Raw genomic sequence first — 20,663 nt, forward strand, 5'->3', positions numbered from 1 at the left:
GTTGGCCTGACAAGGTAAGTGAGCCACCAAGCAGCCACTCCAATGATTGGTAGCCACACAAATGGAGACAAACAGTTGCTTTTTTTCCCTGTGCCCTGGCTCAAGAGGTTAGTAGTGGAGTAAGCTGCAGGGTAAGGAACCACACCTCAGGCTATTTCTCAGTCAAGTGATCTTCAGAACTAGTGGAAAGTGGGATCTACTATTATAAAGTCCCTTCCCCATTCTTTCATTTAATTTTGTTTAGAAAAAGTCTCCAAAATGAAACAAGCAAGTGCTCGTATTATGACTGTTGTCTGAACTTGTCAACATCTGCCCTGAGGATTTTCTTTCTGTCATTCAGCCCTGAGCAGATGGGGAAGAAGAGCAATTAGGAAATGATCCTTTAAGCTGCACGGTCATTAATATTCTCCTGTTCTTCTAAGTCCCGTGTTTTGAATTTGGGCTCAAGTGGCAAATTCTCTTTGTCCAGGAGTAATTTTTAACTTGCTCTAATTTTCTGCAGCTGTCTTTTGCTTATCTTCTCTCTCCCATATATTTAACCCATCTGTCGGCCACAGACTAGTTTTGATGAAGCAGGAATTTGATTATGAGGATAGTACAGCTTCAAGAGCTGCCCTGAAGCCTGCAGACAGTTCCAGGTCAAGAGGTCTGAAAGCTCAGGTCTTCTGTTTGTAAGAATGACAGCACAGGGACACTGAGTTTTTACATCTGCTGCTGTCTGTGCACGAAGTTCTTGCCTACGTGAATTTTGTGGATGGAAATGGTAAGTAGTTCAGTTTTCATACCCATTCAGCCATAGTGCAAATGATGATGACAGGTTTTATATCAGCTGTTTCATTAGCTTTTGGACCGAGAACACCAGCTAGTTTTACTTATGGCACTTCTTTAGGGTTTTAAAGATGACCTGGACTGAACTGGCTGTGCCCATGTTTTGGACTCTTGAAAACTTGTGTGCCACTCAGTATCCCTGAATGAATGGGGACACCCATCCCTGTCCAGCAAGACTGATGTCAATAAAAATCAGAGACAGCTGGAATAAGAGCCTTTTCCCCTTAAGCCTAGTTGTGAAGTGCAGCAGTTATAATTGGGGAGCACATGAAAAACTGCAACATTACTTTCTGTGCATGGTTTGTGTTTTAAGTGAGTGAGTCTGAATGCGTAAGTCACCGTGATGGAAATGATTTTCAGAGGTAGCTGAGTCATGCTCTTAGAAGTTCAGCTTCTTTTAGAGCATCCCAGGATGAAAAATATGGGGACATAAAGTAATTCCTAGGCTGTGAAGTGAAAAGCCAAGTAGAAACAAAGCATCTAGACTTATCAGGAGAAGATCTGAGACAGGTGGATCCACTGGGGCTGGAGATCTGGGCTGCAATCCTGCTTTATTGAGCCTAGCCTTGTGGATATGTTTAAGCCTATTCTCAGGCTCTCCTGGAGTGGCTGGATCATATCTGCACATAGCTGCTAATGTACACATGCCTAAAAGTCACTCTTGAAATTTGTGTGGCTGGGTGTTGGGGTAGAAGAGAAGTTGTCCCCTGAGCTGTGGTGCCAAGGGGACAGCAGGGCTGACAGCTCTGGTTCAGAGGTTGTAGCCATCACAACAGCAGTGGCCTATTTGCAGTCACTGCAGAAGCTCGAAGGTGGTTTTGGTAACAGGGCTAGTTTACATCAGTGACATTTATGAAACGCATCCGTCGTGAAATGGAACTGCTGCACTGACCTTTTAGTAAACTCACGGTCCACATCTGTCTGAGGCAGAGTTTCTGATTGCCAGGCTTGTTACAAATGTCACGGTTTGGGGTCATTGCTATTGCACAAGATGTCTTGTGCAATTTAAAATCAATTTTGTAATTTAATCACAAAAAGCCCAACTCTAAAGTGGTTTGTATTAGTGTGAGAGGCAGCCAGCGAAGGATGTGAAAAGTAGTTTGTGTTTGTTTTTTTTCAAGTGGTTATTTCCTTCATTTAACTAGGATGTTAGAGTAAAAAGACATTCAAACAATACAGTATTATGACTTCTTTTAAAAATAAGGGTGACCAAATTCATTAAAGGCATTTTAAGAGACGTTTTTCTAAACATTGATTATATATTAGATATGGTGACTTTTTCTTTGTGAAAAGAGGTCACATCAGAGCCTGTAGTCATGCAAAGAATTTGTATAATGTATGGTAATGAATTCAGGTAGGCTAGAGCAGAAGTTACAGGCTGAAGGAAACGTTATATATATCCAAGCTATAGTACAATCAATCAGAGTTGGAAATTATGCAGGTAGTGTTGTGTGTCAGCTTAAAAGAGTGGAAAGCCACAGAATTTGGCTGGTTTTGGTTTCCCTGTTAATAATCTTGCTTTATTGATGTCAGCGGCTATGTCTGCCTCCCTCCCACAGATTCCTGGTTGAGCCCTGTGGTGCCCAGTCATCTTTCAGGACCCACAAATCTGTCAGTGAACCCTGAACTCCAAGATGCTGATGTCTCTAAGGCAGTACACTTTTTCTCCCCTCAGGATGGGTTTTGTGTTTCATAATGAAATTTTCAAGGGAACCTTTGTGAAGACTAGCTGGTGCACATTGCTCGAGATGGGTGAGCACATTGTGTTGGTTTCCCCTCGGTCCTCTTCTTGAGAGTTGGCTTTGCCAGAAAGGTTTGCGTGAAGCTGGAGCTCAGAATGTTTTTCCCAGGGCATGAAAAAGCCAAGTGATTCCAGAGAAAGCCTCGCCCACTGTGCTTCAAACTTCGAAAATGTCTGTCTGCCTGAAATGGCTTTTCTTAAGGTAGACATGTGGATTTGTTGATGTGAATACATTGCCTTTTGCCTTACAAGAATAGACTCTCTACCTGGGAACATTCATGTAAGGCACAAAGGGGATAGAGACCTGCACTATAAACCATGGATGGTATCAAGCAATATAATGAAAATTCATATTACTGTCACTGGATAAGTTTTTCTGTTGGTATATCATCCTTGCCTTTTTTTATTTCTGGACTCTTGTTAGATCCTACAGAATCTGACTGGGTGAATGAACATTATAAAATTGAAACAATTTGCCATACTATACTCATAAGAATTTATTAGACCATCTAATGAGTTTTTCTAGCTAAAGTGGGCCTTGACAGGAATTGGTAGCAATGAATAAAGCTACCTTCTTGCTAATAAATAAAAATCCCCTTCTTGCTAATCTGGAGCAAACCAGTGCTTTGCAGATAGTACACACATTACACTGGCAGCACTCTGGACACTGTGCTCAGAGACAGCTGAAATGGCTGGTTACATCCCACAGAAATCTCCAGATAGAACAACAACAAAAAAGAATTCTGCCAAACTTTTTCCAGAAGTCCCATCCAGATGACACTTTTTTTTTTTTTATGCCTTCCCTATTGCCCCCCCTCTCTCTGCTTCATGTGGAAAACAACAGGGAAATAAAGGACAGAAAATAAGGACAGCAATGGCTGAAGAAAGAAGAAAGGAAGTTTGACTTTGGAAATATAAAATGATTTTTTTAAAGTAAAAAATTCCCAGTAACAAAATGTTTTCCAGAATAAGATCATTTTACTTTTCCACAGTGAAGGCAAATTTGTTCTGGTTTAAAAAAAAAAAATAAAAAAATGGTGCCATTCAGGCAGCCGTTCAGGGATGTGGGCACACATTGCACAGGCTATGTTTGGGAGCCCCTGTGCTCCTGTCCCCATGCTGCTGTGACACATTGGCCCTTGTGCACGCTGCAGGCTCTCACGGGGGGGCTGTTATAGGTTCATAGAATCAGAACCATTTAGGTTGGAAAAGACCTTTAACATTATGAAGTCCAACTGTTAACCTAGCACTGCCAAATCCACCACAAAACCATGTTTCAGTGCAAAGGGAAACTGAGGCACAGACAGCCCCTGCAAAGCTCTCTGTTTGGTGGAGGGCTCAAACCCTGTATAGAGGGACAGTGGGAAGCAGATGAGTGTCCATGTCCTGTCTGGAAATCACTCAAATCAGCCTTGAAGCTACTTGAACGTCCCTTGTTTGTGTAATTTGTGCAAGGGTGGGGTGGGATCTGTTGGCTCCACTCCTTCCCTCTCATGTCTCTGCATTTGTGTGTTCTGCCTGATCTCTGCCCTTTGCTTTACAGCAAATATTTATTTCTTTCTTCCTGTGAAGCCTCTCCCGCGTGGACTGAGGACCTGACAGCATTCACGTTCAGCCTCAGCATTTGTGTGGGTTTGAGACAGAGCTGATAAATTTACAAAAACCCAGGAAGCAATAGACAGACAGGACAGATTCATCCCTTTCTTTGCCTCCTGCCCTACCAGAGATGATGACGTGCCCCTGACTACGAGCTCTCTTGTGAGCCTATTATGAAACAGGGACAACAGGAAAACCTCGTCCTTAGATGAGGCTGCCAGACCTGCCCATTTAGAAACTGGTTTTGTGAGAAATGGGACAAGAAGCTGAGCCTTCACTGTTTGCAGCAGCAGCTACACTAACAGAAAGGGTCTGGTATGCCCGCTGATGGGAAGGCACTCAGACCTTGACCATTCCTTCATGCTGGCCTGCCATATTCCCACACTACCATTTTCCCAAGCTTTGCCCTTTGTGTATTGCTTATTGTGGAGCACAAAGGCAGCAAAATCTCTCATTTTGCTTTGCTAATATTTATTCCTTCTGTGTGCACATATATAAACAGTCAAAAGAGGTGTTGGTTAATAGTTTAAGCACTTTCTCTCTTTCTAGCAACTTCAGGGCTGCCAATGGACTATGTGCACAGGAGCAGTTCAAATCTATTCTGGTTACTGTATTGCTGTGCCATGCTGTGTATACCCAAGGATTATTAGCACTTACATGTTTTTTATTAGATTAGCTCTAATAAAAGAAAACCAGATCATTTTTGGGGTACACAAGGTCTGCCTCTAAGACTGTGTGTTCCTCAGGCTGTCCCTCTGAAGTCAGTAGGAGAGTGCGTAATATGTGAAATATCTTCATGACTGTCTATCAGACTGAAAATTTAGGGTAGGTTAGGGAGCATGTGTTTGCACAAGGCCAACGCTGCTCTTAACTGGCTACTAGACATTGTTACTGCGCAAATAATAGATCTTGAAGTAAAACTGCAGGGTACAGCATCTGCCTGTGTTCATCTTGCACAACTTTCCCTCCAGCCAGACTGCTGGATGGTGGGGATGGTGGGGATCCAACACAAGGGAACTTACCTGGTTCTCTTTCAGAGTTATCTGTCCCTGTTCCTTGCAGCCGATGAACGTCCTGATACACCTGTAAATCTTCTCATTGTGTTGCACTCTCTGAACAAAGTTAGCAGGAAAAAATCCAGTTCTGTCATTGATTTTCCCCTGTGGAGAAAACAGATTGATAGATCGTTAACGCTAGTAGCTTTAATACAAGTTCAGTATTGAAAATAACATATTTTTCCCTTTAGAAAGAAAACAGATATAAAATAATTAGCACATACCTTCCACCAGTCTTCATTGGAGTCTTCCAGAAGAGTGATCATATCCCCTGGCCTGTAGTTAGAAGAGGAATAGTAGTTAAGATGACTCTTAATTGTTACGCTGCACCAGCTTCCACAATTACCTTCTAATAGGAAGGTGGTCCTTGCTTTGCCTTTTATTTGAGCATTTGCTGCAGGTTGACTCAATGAGGCAGCAAGGTCCTCTTCAATCATACATCATAATGTAAAAAGAGAGTCTCTGTATGTTTGTGCTAGATCTTTATTTTGCAGCCACATCTGTGGACTGGAATTCTTGCTTCTTGTTTAATAAGAAATTGTTTAAAATACAGTGCCTCTTTGTTACAGGCATTATCTTGGTACTTCAAGATATTTCACATTGTTGGGACACACCACTTTATCATCTATGTTTTCAAGCTGCGATTGAAGAAGGAAGGCAGCAGGCAAATAGTTTTATTTAACTGACAAAGGCAATTAGTCAGCAGGGATATAATTCTGCCCAAGAATGTCTTTTTTATTTGAATGGGACATATTTACCTTTATAATGTGTGTTGCAGGGTTGTAATTGCTAAGTATCAGCATCCAGCTGACTAGTTCCAAAGCAGAGCTAGGAGAATAATTTGGCTGGAAATGCTAATAGCAAAATGTGCTGAATGGATTTTGTGCAGGTAGTTGTACAGTTATTTGACCTCCTTCCTCCCATTGGTGGCACTTCATCAACGTTATTATGTAATTATAATAGCACTGCACTGTGGAAAGTAAGTGGCAGCCCATTTCCAAACAGATTAACCTCAAAAAGCTCTGTCTGCTTGATAACAGGCATTTCTTTGATCTTAATAAAATTAATGGTTGACCCCTAATTATTCAGCTTTCCTTCCAGTCCCTGTTAAGCTCACTGTATTGTGAGGTATCAGAACAAGAGCTTGCAAATACATCTGGAGCATGTGATGGATAATGGGTCCAACGTAACAGGCTCTTTCAGAGCACACATAGAAGATGTGGACCTGTCCAGGATGCAACTAGAAATGGGGGAGGTGGTGGGCCTCTTTGGTCCACTTTCCAAGTGGTTATCATTGCTGCTGACAACTGAAGAAGCAGGCATTTAGTCTTATAACACGTGTAATTTGAACCAGAAATTTCCAGCTTTGACAGAAAGGTGCTATCAATAGAGCAGCAAGGTAGGATTTTTCTCAAGTCTTCCTCAGGATGATGTTCCAATGTGTTTGGAATAATTAAATGTTGCTGAGCTGAGAAAAGAAGCTAGTGAAAAAGGACAACTTCATATCCCAGTGGTAAAAGTGTTTTTTTCCATAGCAAAAGACATCTGAGTCCCTTATTCCAGTTAATATTTAATATACAACACTGATAGAGGTTTTGAGGGAGCCAATCTTGCCACTTCAAAGTGAATAGGCTGTAACACCACTGGAGCCCTTACACTGCAAGGTAGAACACCAAAAAGAAAGATTTAGAGAACCCCCTCTTCTAAATACCCTTCAGCATGGTTGTTAGAAAAGTAACTTAGAAAATATAAACTTCTTTTTTTGTCAGATAAAGATGGCAACTGAACCTAAATCTTTCCATGTCAACAGTCTGAGCACTGAGATATTTAGATGCGAGACCTGCAGATCTTGCTTTCTGATATTTTTTAGCAGAGGGCTAACATAGATGCCTTTAATCCCCAAAAAGGATTCAAAGTGGAAGTCCTAGCTGGACCTACATTACTCTTGCTGTTACTCATTGCACCCCCTCAGAGGTGAGCTGAGATCTCCAGAAATCTGCTCTAACTCTTCTTCCCATCTCAAGTCCCTCCCCCACTACTTGCCTTCATTGTGTTAGGGCTGATCGGTGTCCAGCTGATCCCTGACTTGGGTTCCCAGGACAGTGCTTGTCAATCTTGACAACATTGCCATGCTAAACCCGTCTACAGCAACTCAGCTATGTTAAATGAAAGTTCACATAGCTGAGCTGAATCCTGCCTGGCTCTGCAGTGACCAAACAACATTTCTAGCTATTTGGCATCCCTTACGAAACAGTGTTAACCCATGCATTACTGACTATCTGGCCACAGGACAAAAGATGCTGCTGTAGGTGGGTAAACACTAGTCTAAAACCTGGCTGGTGGGTGGCTCTGCAAAGAGCTGGTTAGTTATGACAGTCCAGGATGCAGGCTGCAGGCTACTTTCTCCCCTAATATGAGGGCCAGAAGAATTTTGGAAAGTGATGTGTTTTCTGGATTGCTATGTCTTGATGAAGATGGTGGTTCAGTGCAGGCTTGTCTGAGTGGTGTTCCTGTTTGTGGAACAAATGTGCAAGCTGGAATACACGCCTAAAGGAGCAGGATGCAAAGTGGAATCCCTCAAACAGAATAGCTGGCAAGTTGCACTGAAGGTCACCATACCCTCTGGTTATTTTCTGAGGAAATAATGATTAGGAAAAACTGGCAAAGCAGAATGATAGTTTGTAATTTCTGACTTACATCCCACCCCTTGTTTTCACAGCAGTGAGAAGGCACAGCTGGGAACAGGAAAAAGGCTTTCAGTGAAGGAGATGCTGATGAGAGGGGCATTTCTCTGGCAATTCTCTAAATTCTGTGCCATGTACATGGTTATTTTGATATAGGAGATGACTTAAAGAGAGGTGACACATTTCACAACAAGAGCTCTAGCAAGACCATGAAAAATGTGAGTAGCATGAGTCAAACATTGCACTAAAAGATGTCCTTTCACTTCAGTGGGCTTGGATTAGACCTTGCAGTGCCAGCAACTGATGCAGAACTAAGGAAGGAAATGTTAAAAATTGGAATTAACAAGGTTATTTTGCAAAGTCCAGAATGCATCTTTCTTATGTGAAAACACTGCCATCCAGCAGCTGGACATCGTTCTCTTTTGTCAGACATAACCTGAATGTGAGAGAAAATCAAACAGAACTGGTAAAATGTTCAAGATCAGCATGAGAGCTGGTGAGGAATTCCTAGTTGAAAACTTCTGGCTGAAAAAACAAAGCAACTGAAACCTGAATATTTTCTAGCTGAAAGCCATCTTGTTCTTGAAGTGACATAAGTGTTTTTGAAACTTTTTAGTTACTGTGTCCTTGCCAAAAAAGTTACTCACCAGCTTTTTACCTATGAGAACATCTTTGTATCTACAAGCGGATACCTCTATAAAAATGTTTAATACAAATGTCAGAATGTACCCTTCCTCCCCCATAGTCATACACAGCCACATGACCCTCAGTTTGCATTAGTCAAATCAACTAACAAACATTTTTGGGCTTTACCTCATCTCCAAGTCTTCATTTTCTTGTGGTACAAATTTGTACAAGGCAACATAGGTGTTCATTTGTAACGTGCTTTTATAAAAAGGTCCCTTTAAAAAAAAAAAAAGAGAAAGAGAAAATTTAAAAGTCTGTCCTATACAGGAATTTGATTCACTTTGTTAGAGACTGAGGAACCAGGGCCTAAGCTTCCGAGAAATGACCCAGAATCATCTCACCACTTTCACATCTTTGAGGACTATGGCCCAGACACATTGCAAGCCACTAAAGCAGCAACTATCTTCATTTAGAAATAAAATTCTTTGAACCCCAGGATCAAATTCAAAGCTTCCAAAGAACACAAGCAGAAATCTGCACAAGTTGGTCTTTTGGGTGAGATCTGAAAAAGGAGTCTGCCTTTTGCTCTCTATTAATGTACATTCTTATAAGCCCGGTAGTGTATTACAGCCATTATATAATGTGTCTATTATATAGTCCCCATTATTGATAAAGCAAGAATGATACAGTACACAGGTCAAAAAAACCAGGGTGGGAAAATCAGTTTCTTAAAGAGAAAGTTGCTTGTGCTGGGCTTCCCACAGAGAAGTCTGGATACTCTCCTTGCTTTCTCCACTGATAATCTGCAGAATAAAAAGCACCTAAAACAAACTTCAAATACTTCTCTCAATCAAATCTGTGATTTTCATGCTACTGCAGTTCTATTGTAATGACCTGGCCTTCACACTGGATCTTTCACATTCACAGTATCAATTTGTAATAAACAGAAGAACATCAAAGGGACTATAACGGTTAAACCAAAGAACCATCTAGTCCTGTATATTGCTTCCAGCTGTGACCAGTGGTCCAGAAATGGTATAAGAACAAGACAGCCAGATATTGATGCTTCTCCAGAACAGTTCCCCAGCAGACCTACTCAAGGTCCACAGCTATCCATTAAAACATAAAGACTTTTATACGACTTCCCATTCCCATTACATTCTCACAAAATTTATGACCTTACCAGTGTATGTATATTTTTTGGTTCTTCTCCAAAGTGTTCTGTGCCATTTTCGGAGTATGTAAACACTGAAATAAAGCAGTCACATGACATTTTAGGAGTAGTTTAAGACTCTTCACCTCAACAGGATCACCTTTAATTTGTTAGTCTCTTCCCTTCCCCCCTTACTTTGCTTGATCCCTTGTGCTCTCCTCTGAACCCTTCTACACCCCCAACAAAACCACATAGACCACTGACACATGGCAAAAAACAATCTCTGTCCTGAAGAATTTAAAATTAGTAGCAAATAACCATTTTGATCAGATGAATATACACAGGTACAGCACTGGGAATAGAACCTAGGTCCCCTCATTACATTGCTATTTAAAGTCCAGCAGCCTTCTCCTCACAGTGAATGCTGTGTTTTCATGTTTAGGATGAGCAGCATTTCCATTTAAAAGCACTGCAAGACCTGATAACCATACATGAGCAATATTGCGGGAAGTTTGTATGCAAACCCCATTCCTTTGACCCTCTACCTCTACGTGTTTGATAGCCGCCTTTGATCTCTCTCCAGCAGTCCCTGCCTGGGGAGCACTGGATACACTGCTTCCCTCCCTGATTTTATAGGAGGTACCTGAATTGCTTTCAGATCAGGATGGGTTATCTGAGACACAGGCCTGTATGCGTGAAAATTTGCTTCTCAGTTACTAAATCAGAAACTCACGGAATAAGGACAACAGTCACAGCACCTAACGTACCCGGTATCCAGTCAGTTGAAACTGCTTCATGAGCTGACCTCAGTTATCTCCCTACATCGACTGAATTCCCCCTTTAAGAATTGCCCAGTGTTTCCTGCTTCTGGATAAAGTCTGAACATTATTTTAACAGCTGGACTCTTTGAGCAGCTAGAACCATCAGCATCTTCTCCCACCTCTGCAGGTGTTTTGAGCAGAAGCTGGATTTTGTAGCCTCTAAAAATCTGGAAATCTTAAAAATGGTAATAAGTAGCAGGCTGATTGAGAACATTTTCTTTTTCTCAGTGCTACAGTTAGATGTGTTCGGGGGGAAGAAGGTGACAGGGAATACCAAACTGCTGAATTTCTTTCCTGCTCTGCTCTTTCATTTGCTCACCCTTTCTTCCATTAACACGTATTTCTGTGGCTATTTTACACTGTAATTGAAAACCAAACAAAAAGCCTTTGAAGAAGTTTTACGAGTGAAATAGTAAGGTTCCTTAATAGTAGACACTTGTACTTAGACATTGAAAAAAACTCACAGTGTTCTTCTAACAGAGGAAAGGCAGCTAAAACAGCAGCCACAGCATGTGTGGAGAAGATTTTGTACAAAGCAACATCCATTGACCAGCACACACAAACACAGGTTCTCTGATAAAATGTAAGACAATATTGTGCATCATAAATAGCATAATAAGTTTCAATGCGTGAATGGGAAGACAGCATGTGAGCTGATACCTGCAGCATTTCAACTGAAAATGCCCCAAATTCTGCCCAGGTGGCCTGATTGGAGCTGACCCGGGGGCCCCACTGGGCTCCTCACCGAGTCCCGTCACAGAGGGACTCTGACCCTGCAAACTGTCACGGGCACCAGAGGGACACCCTTAAACATTAAATTACTTTCCTGTGTCTTCTATAGGGGTACACGTATATCTGACATCTGTGTAAAGGGGTGTAAAGTGCTGCTGCTACAGTCTGGCAGTGTTTAAGTCCTACTTCCTATGCTTTGTTTTTTGTGTCCAGAGGAAAAGGAGTTAGGGAGACGAATAGGAAAAGTTCTCGTGAGTAATAAGTTGGGTTATTAGGAGCATTTTGGACTTGCAAAAAGTAATTCACCAGACAAAGCGGAAGTATTTCAGCATCATGTTTGGAGTAATTTCTGCTCGGTGACAGAAAATAAAGGCTAGTTACCAATGTACAGCCTCGTGAGCTGTAGGGCCGACCCAGCCGGTGGGGAGAGAGCTGGACTTAATCTTCTGTTTGCCCAGAAGTGCTCACCAAACCTGTGCTTGCAGGGACATCCCATATTTGACTCAAGGGGAAAGTGCTTAAATTCCTGTTGATAACAGGCTCATACATGTCCCTTAAGGTGCCTTTTGACTTGTGGAACTTCTATTACAGGTGGCAATTCACAGTAGCGAAGGCGTATAACTGGCTTAGAGGAGGCTGAAGGGCTGGAAATTAGGTATGCTGTTTTACAGTTTTAAACTAGGAAGCTTTGCTTCATATTATGTATGCCGGAGCCTGAATAAAAGAATCTTTCCTTGAAGTTGTTGTAGCTATAGGATTGATTACACAGCCACACATACGCTAGGTCCCTTCACCCTTCTGCAGGCTGTGTCTTTTCTGCTGTTTCCCTTTAAGCAAAGAGTCTCAAATGTACATTTTCCTAAAATCTTATTTGCAGAAGAGGTCTTTTTAATGAGGAAAAAAAAAAAAAAAAAAAAAAAAAAAAGCAAGAACTGGAATGGATCTGATTTATCATCAAGGTATTAATGTGGAACTGCCTGATAAAGAGGCAGTGGTCAACTGAGGAAAAAGAGTAGTGAATCACCCTGTAACAACATTTTGAATTTACTTCATTAAAATCTTAATCTCTCTTTAACTCATGGTCTCTGGATATTACTAGGAGGCACTTGAATCTGAAGGCCATAGAGGTATGTAGTTCATGTCTCCACACAACAGAAATCCATCTGCTTTCCTATTTGTTTGCCCTAGCAGCAGTAGACAAAAAAGAAAAAACAAAACAAAACAAAACTAAAAGCCAGGGACTTTTACACTCTGAGAAGGATTTTACCATTTCCATAGCTTGTGCAAACAGTGCAAGCATTTTATTAAAAATCTACCAAGGGGAAATTTTTGGAGTGACTGATGCATAATTTATACCCTGAGCCTCTGAAGGATGGATTATAAAAAAGCCAGTGCTGATCAAAGGAATCGTTAATGTGCCACGGAAGTTATTTGGAGGTTTGACACATGCTGAGTTTTTGAACTAATCTCTTTGAGTAAGTTCCTTGAATGCCTCAGTGCATTCAGTGAATACAGATTTCAGAGGCAAAAGTTTTTTTAGGTTTCAGAAATGAAACTACTGATTGACAATGAAATGAAAAGTTATCTGAAAACTCAAACAAGGCCAAATAATATCAGGTGGGCAGGATTAAACAATGTGAAGCAGACTGAATTCTTCATCTTTAACCAGGTTAGGTCATCTTGCACTTGCAAGACAGAGGACAAAAAAGTATTGTCAGGGGAAAGCAGAAAACATAGATAGGATGTTCACAAAATGAGAGGGAAGAAATGACTGAAAACAGTGAGAAGTGATAGGAGGAGGAAGGGAGGGAAGAAATAAGGAGGTGGCATAAAATGGGAATGGGCAGCTGAAGCTGACGTTTCACCTACGTGAATTGCTAGCAGCATGTGAGGAGCATGGGGGGGTGCTATGAAGAGGAAAGCTACGCTCACTGTGGTTTGGTTTTATAGTGTATATCTCATGTGAGACTCAGCAAAGCAGCCTTCAGGTGCTGTTAGAGAAGTTGCTGTGGTGGTTTGTGCCTGAAGTTTCACTTAGTGCTCCAAACCCCTTTGTGCTTATTGTTGCCCTCGCTATGGCTGAATGCAAGAACAGGGTCACCAACAATGTCCTTTAGTGGCTGAGATTTAATTAGTAAGCTCTTGATTGGTATGATGGTCTTGAAATCCCATCATACCAATGCTGTAAAAACATTACACTTGTACTGCAAAGCGAAGGAATTGGGCTATTAATATTACTGGCCACATACTATAGCTGTATTGAGAAGCTGCAGTTATAATCAGCATTCGTTCTGTTGAATATTTTACAGATATATGGGTATCATATGTCCCAAAGAGGTTATGGTATATAGAGACACATAGACAAGTCAAACACATGGAAAGGAAAGTATTGGTTTTGTTCCAGTTTGCCAACGTGGAAGTGACGCATATTAAGTGGTTAGCCTACAGTCATGTTCATGAAGCATAGGAGACAGAGAATGGACCTGAACCTTGTCCAGTGCCAGGTCTGAACACAACAAATTCAGAAAACTGGTGGCTTGCATTTCACCTGAATGGCAAAAAACATTCCCCACATCGTTGCACCAACTATATGCCCCACTCACCTCCCACTTTGAAAACCAGGATGCTGTTAAAACATGGACATGCCATAGAAAAACATCTGAAAGTGGTTTTAGGCAGGCCTGTACAGCTGAAGATGCTATCCAGGCCTGGCAGCACTCACCGCTGTTGCTGCGTTTCCTGCTTATGTCAAGGGTGCCTGCAGAGCCATCACCTTCCTCAGGAACTTCTGCCAGGTCAGCTGTCTGCAGGGACAGAAAGAGCAGATGAGATGGGATAAGCCAGAAAAAGTGAGCAGAGAGTGAAATAAGAGCACACAAGAGCCTTTGGAGAATGCAGTACTTGGGTGCTATCAGAGCAGAGCAAGTCAGCCTCATGGGATTGCAGACAACATTGTGTCCGGTGATGCACAACCAGTACTTCACAGGGAGCAGCGAAAGCCCAGAAAGACCTCCAGACCAAGTTTACGGGCTGCAGTACAGATACATTTCTTCAGTATAAAGTGAAGTGAAAGTTAAGGAACAAAGGGTTATGTTAAACAGTGTGGGTTTCTGCATAAAATAGAAGAGGCTTGGGGGAATTTGTAGATCCTGCAGGTATAGCAAATAGCTACCTACCAAGGAGACTGGATATTATTTGAAACTATTGACTATCAATTTATTAACCCTGAATACATTAGTCAGTAAAATAACTGTAATGTAAGGGTAATTTTAATTCTGTTAACATGCTGCAAAGAAGGAGCTGGAGTGTGATGGAGCTGGTGAAGTCAGTCTTTAACTATCTGCCCTAACTTGCTTTCTACGTACTCATCCTGCTGGCATAGCTAGGGAAAAACAAAACTCAAATGTTGTTAGAATTACTATGATCTCTTATTTGTAGCATATTAATGTCAATCATGATTAGGGACCCATTGTTCTCGAATGTAGGAAAACATGGGATGACATAATCTCAAACCTCAGAAGTATACTCTGCGTAAGGCACCAGATTCCTTGGTCGGGTAGTCAGCTTCTCCGTGTATAGCCCGACAGGAACCAGGAGCTGCTCCAAACAACCCTGTCCGAATCTGACCTTACAGAACTTTAGTTTCTGCACTCTCTGCATGTGACTTCTTCTGGGTAAGACATTTTTGATAACCATAAAAACCCCAAACATTGAACTTGAGTCAGGTGCTCTCTCTAATCTGAAGAACTGTAAACCTTTATATGCTCCTAAGTTTCATTTATTTCTTGTTAACAGGATTTTGAGACATGTGGAAGGATTTAACTTCATTATTCCATCACACTTTATAATTGTACTGTACACATAGCTCTGCTTATTGCTTTGCAGACCTTTGCCTGCATTACAGGGAGAAAAGCCAAACTAGGAACATTCGCTACTTTTGTTTAGGGAGCACAAAATCCAAATTGCTTTATACGTTTTTATAAGTTTTTTCCCTTTTACTAGTGTTGAAAACATAACTTTTTTAGAATGTACTTCAAAAATTTTATTGCCCCTGTCTAGTACTTTCCTAGCTACTTCTCCATCCAAAGATACTAATGAAAAAAGAGGTTAAAAGTAGATTCGTGCTACAGGTATCTGGTGGTTATCTTGTTTCCTTTGCTATTTTAAGAACCTTCTACTTTTACTGCTCTCTTATGCCTGGTTTTTAGACTCAGCCTTTTGCAGCAGGTTATGCTTGTATTGCATCTTGCACGAAGGGGTCAGCTCTGGGTGAGAAGGTACTGACACAGCCGTGCTAACGCAGAGTCAGTGTAGAGCATATCTAGGGATTTCTAGTTGCTGGGTGGGGAAGGGAAAGACTGGCTTTGTTGGCTCATTGCTGCAGCATGTTCTTCAGTCTTCATAGACTAGCTTCCTAATTGCTGATTAGTTTCACATTTGGGTGGGTACTAGTGCTTACAGGATGTGCAGTGACTGTCTCTTCAGTCTATACCTCATCCAAAATCTCCTGAAGTACCTCAGTTACTTTTAATGATTTTTCAGTCAACAGCTAGATAACAAATGGTCTAATAGAAATGGCAGAGGTGCAAAGCTGTTTTTGGGAGGAGCTGATCCACGAAAAGCTAACAAGAGCTGGAATTACATTTACATCACCTCAAGTGACTTTCTGTAAAATGTGGGTTGCAGAAGCACATTTTTTAAGGAAGCAGTAGGTAGTAAATCTGGAGCATATGGCCACTTTCTTTTATGGGAAATGCAGAATCCAGGCTGAAAAATCACAGTGGGTGCGTCCACACTGCTCAGTCATGTTAAAAATACCTCGACTAGTTCAGAGCAAGACTGTTATCTCTACTCTGTGCAGAAACATGAACTGCAGTCCTGGAAGCTTGCATGGATGTAGAAGGAAGGCATGGCTCCTAGGCTAGTCGCTTTTGCTTTCAAGTACCTTCAGCAGCAGCAGCTATGCTGCTTTGACCCAGAGCTAGCCCTTTGACAGCTTGGACACACCTGCGAGGTGAGGTAGGATCCCTGGTGTCACGTCCCTGGTTTGGTGACATGGCAGAACCTTGAAGCACTCCCCAGCTCCCAGGGCTGGGGCATATCCCAGCCACAAAGCCCCTGTGCTGCTGTGAGCCTCACAGCTGCATTGCTGCTTCTGCTTGGAGAGGAGCAGAGCAGCACAGAAGTGAGGACCACTGGGGAAAGGTCACTACTACTAGCTCACATTCTCTAGTGCATTTTCACCTGGGCTGTAGATGCTCTGTGTCACCTCCCTGCTCTGGTCACTGGTCGGTGCCTGCTCCTGGGTCACACATCACAGCTGTAAAGCTCCATGGCCCCATCACTTGGATCGGGTTGTGCCTGCCCCTGTTTTTTATCCTTATCTCAATCCACAGGCTTGCACTGGCAAAAGTGATGTTTTCACATGTCTGTTTATTCAGGTCTCTAATATCTTCTATTTTCTGCACACTGACACGTTAAATTCTCTCTCAGCCTCAATACCCTGAAGAAATTCCCATAATGAACTTGCATTCCTCATTCTATACCCACACCCCACCTAGTTATGATCAGCTCCCTAGGGCAAGCTGACACAGCATTCGTGATTTCTACGCTTGAGTTGTCATTTATAATTCAACAGAATGTTTTATTGATTTAGAAAGCAATAATTACATTTGTAGAACTTCTGTTTCAATGTAAATTAAATAATTGAAAGAAAGAACTGTAATCGCCATGTGGCAGTTCTAGAGTCATTTTGGGTTTTAAAAAAGAATGGAAGCCACCAAATTCCTTTTAAGGGACAAACAAGGATGGATAGAGTACATGTCCTTTAATAACTCCCTTGGAGATTTCACTTTGTTCTCATTTAAATTTGTCTGCCTTGTTTCCCACCTGGCACAAACGGGCATCTGTTTAGAGGTCCCCTATACACCTGAGGTTACAGTCGAGCCACGTGAGTAAGCATACATTCAAGTGCCAGGCAGATGTTTTACCTAACATATACAGATATTAGCACAACTTTAAATTAAACATATAAGTATTTGCTATGAGGCTGGGACACCAAGTCTCATTATGTCTCTGTGCCTGGTGGTTTTTATTCTGAGGTGAGTGCAGGAGAGATTGTCAGATAATGTGAGTCTGATTTTTAGACCTGACAATCAGCTTTAGCCTCCAGAGTATTCAGGTGTGGATCGGGTTTTTGGGTTTTTCTTTCTGGCAGGGGAGTGGAGTGGGGAGGATCTTGGGGAAAAAAGGAGAGCCTCAAGCATAGGCTTAAGTGCCCATTTATGAGAGGTGAGAGACATGTTCATGAGAACATGAAAGACATGTTCTTTCAACACTAGGAATGAACTTCTGATCTCATGGGGCCCAACCATTTTGGAAAACCCAGTTCTATAAGGAAGAAATTAGTAATTGTTACTGTTGAACTAGGTATGGATTCAGAAAAGACAGAGCTAAGGGAACGATTGTTTCACTTGTCCTCCTTCTCCAGCTCTTCTGCCACGATCATGAAGAAAGTGACTTTTATGATAGGAGGGAGTGAGTGACAAAGATTAACATGAAAGTGAAAATCTCCCTGTGTGGATCCAACAGGCTGAGTCCCCTGCCTGTATCTGGGTGTTGAGAGGAAAACTCAGATTGGTGATGCCTCCTTCCTGAATCTACACCGGGCAAATGTGAAGGTGTCAGTCCCACGCCTTGTTGCAGGACCAGTGCCTTAACTTTTTCTGGGTTTGTACTGTGGAGCTCGTACTTTTAAATCTAGGCTCTGAGGACTCCAGCCCATCTCTATCGCTTGAATAAAGGGTAAATGCCCACCATCAACAACAGGCAGTATGCATCTAGTACAGCACAACAGTTAAATATCTCTGTTCGACTTTTACACAGATATGCAAAATCAAAAGAATATAATTCTTTTTTTCCAATCTGATAAAAGAAGATTATTAATTTAATTTGTATTTTTCTCTTTTTCTCAAGAGTTATCGAAAAGATACTTAAAACCTGAGTTTGCAAAAATAACACGTTTTCTTGTCAGCAGGTTCAGGAAGGTGATTCTCCCCCTCTACTCTGCTCTTGTGGGACCCCACCTGGAGTGCTGTGTCCAGCTCTGGGGCCAGCAACATAAGAAGGACATGGACCTGTTGGACCAAGTCCAGAGGAGTGCCACAAAGATGATGGGAGGGCTGGAGCACCTCTCCTGTGAAGACAGGCTGAGGGTTTGGGGTGTTCAGCCTGGAGAAAAGAAGGCTCTGGGGAGACCTTATAGCAGCTTCTGGTACCTAAAGGGGGCCTACAGGAAAGCTAGAGAGGGACTTTTTACAAGGGCATGTAGTGACAGGGCAAGGGGCAATGACTTTAAACTGCAAGAGGGTAGATTCAGATTAGGTATTAGGAAGAAGTTCTTTACTGTGGGGGTGGTGAGGCACTGGCACAAGTTGCCCAAAGCACCTGTGGATGGCCCATCCTGGCAGTGTTCAAGGCCAGACTCTGCCCATGGCAGGGAGGTTGAAACTAGATGATCTTTAAGGTCCCTTCCAACCCAAACCATTCTGCGATTTTGGAAGCTGAGAGATCCCCACCCCCCTCCCCATTTGAAACACAAGTTTTATGAACATTGATACAAACTCCTGTGAATGAGTGAACCTGTTGCTCCTCTAGAAAGAAATGGGAAAAAGATGTGGGGTACTTACAGAGTTCCTGTTGGGAGAGTCAGACCCACTTCCAGAACTGCTTTTTTTGGTTTTCTGGGCTAAGGATGTCCCAAAGCGGAGGGTTTCATATACTGGGTCAACCTTATTTCCACAGGCTGCAACAGAAGGAGCAAAACATGCATCAATCCCTTGAAACCAGTCATGTTCCTGTTCCACTTGGAGAAACACCTGCCTCTACCAACATGCTAGGCTATATGCTTAGGCACAAGTTGAGAGACTATCCTGATAAAAAGTGTTTAACATAGTGAAAGCGGCTTTTGCTATCCATTTTCTGCTGCCTCTCTACTCCCATAAAGATTGTCCTCCCCTCATACAGGCTCTGCGGGTCCCAGCCATTGCTTGGTCTCTCTCCACCTGCCATCCTCCTTCTTTAATCACCACTGATGCTGCCTACTCTGAGGTAAGCAAGGCAAAGTACCGGGAGGCTTTAATCAATGTTTGCTCCCTATTCCTACCACTGACCTCTTGGACTGCTCTCAACAGTAGATGCTTGAAGGGAAAAACCTTGCATTGTGCCTGAGCGTCCTTGTGGTATGGGTGAACCATCTCTTTTATCCATCTACCCTCTCAATGTTCCTACTTGGCTCATGTGGATCTTCCTTGAAAGGTACCGATGGCCTTACTGCAGGGACACATGGCTTGGAGGTAGGCATGAGTAGGGACCTGCTCTTGGAATGTGCTTGAAGTTGCTCAGCTCAGTCTAGGTGTAGACAGAAAGGCCACTATCCCCACTGGCAAATGTCTGTTCAAGTCTTGCTTCCACTCCCCCTCATAGTTGGCCCCAAAAGTCATCTCCCATGGCAGAGAAATGGATGTCTCCTTCAACTGGCATGAGCAAATTCGGTTCAAACTCTCTTCTACATACTGCATTATTAGACCTCGGCTTCCCTTGCAGTACAAGGCAGTAGATGTGGAGAATACAGTACATTGGTAGCACTACTTAGAAGGAGGGAATTTTTGGGCAAAGTACTGACAAAATACACGGGATTTTGATGAGAGCAAAGCACACCACATTTTTTAGCCAGTTTGTTCAAAATGTTTCTATTACTTCTGACAAAACTGAAAGGTGGTTTTTTTAGAAATAGAACCATAGATGAGATCCATGTAACGTACTATTTTTTTTTTTTTAAGCTGCCAAAACCAACAAAGCAAATGTCCTCAGAGAAGTAATTTAAAACTGACTGCCTAATTTTGGCTTTCATTTTTTGTACTGCCAGGCTTACCTGGTCAGAGGACTGGTGGGGAAAATTATTTTCCAGAATGAACTCAACTTCTCCATTTCAAAAATGTTTCTTTTCAGGAATTTGGTATTACAGAGAGCAGAATCTGGTCTATTAAATGCCTATACACACTCAGGCAACGTGTAGGCATGGTTAATAAAGAAAAATACAAGGAAAGTAAGAAGTGTGGGTGAAAAAGGATAGGAATCAAGCAACACCCCTCCAAAGCCAGACCAGTGGTTTGAATGCCTCCTGATATTTTGATCTCTGTCATTTACCTGGTTCTTTCCCAGCTCAGACCTTCACCTCAATGTTCCAGTGTTTCTTCCCTTTTAACTTCCTACCTTGATCTCAGATAGTTATTATAAACAGGGTAATTTTTAAGAGATTATGGAACGGGGGTTTGAGCAAAACACACAATAAACACACCCTCTCCTCTTCCAGCTTTGTATCTTTGAAGTGGTCCTTTCCTGAGATGGCAGAAGGACATCCAGTCA

General features: G+C 42.1%; 1 protein-coding gene across 3 annotated transcripts in view; it reads right to left on the reverse strand.

The window, feature by feature from the left end:
• STAC (SH3 and cysteine rich domain) overlaps positions 1-20,663 on the reverse strand; it is an 85,370-nt gene that overhangs the window by 8,817 nt on the left and 55,890 nt on the right. For 2 of the 3 annotated variants that reach the window (XM_080384930.1, XM_080384932.1), the window contains exons 5-10: positions 18,926-19,041; positions 13,960-14,041; positions 9,715-9,779; positions 8,718-8,806; positions 5,445-5,496; positions 1,934-5,325 (exon numbers count right to left, since the gene is read on the reverse strand). In XM_080384930.1, coding sequence (XP_080241056.1) covers positions 5,044-5,325; positions 5,445-5,496; positions 8,718-8,806; positions 9,715-9,779; positions 13,960-14,041; positions 18,926-19,041 — 686 coding nt within the window. In that variant the 3' untranslated portion in view covers positions 1,934-5,043. Of the gene's footprint in view, positions 1-1,933; positions 5,326-5,444; positions 5,497-8,717; positions 8,807-9,714; positions 9,780-13,959; positions 14,042-18,925; positions 19,042-20,663 lie in introns of those variants that run through there. The other variant, XM_080384931.1, reaches the window with a different exon arrangement.

The sequence above is a fragment of the Falco punctatus genome (genome assembly GCF_963210335.1).
Source record: "Falco punctatus genome assembly, chromosome: 4".
NCBI classification, from domain to species: domain Eukaryota; kingdom Metazoa; phylum Chordata; class Aves; order Falconiformes; family Falconidae; genus Falco; species Falco punctatus.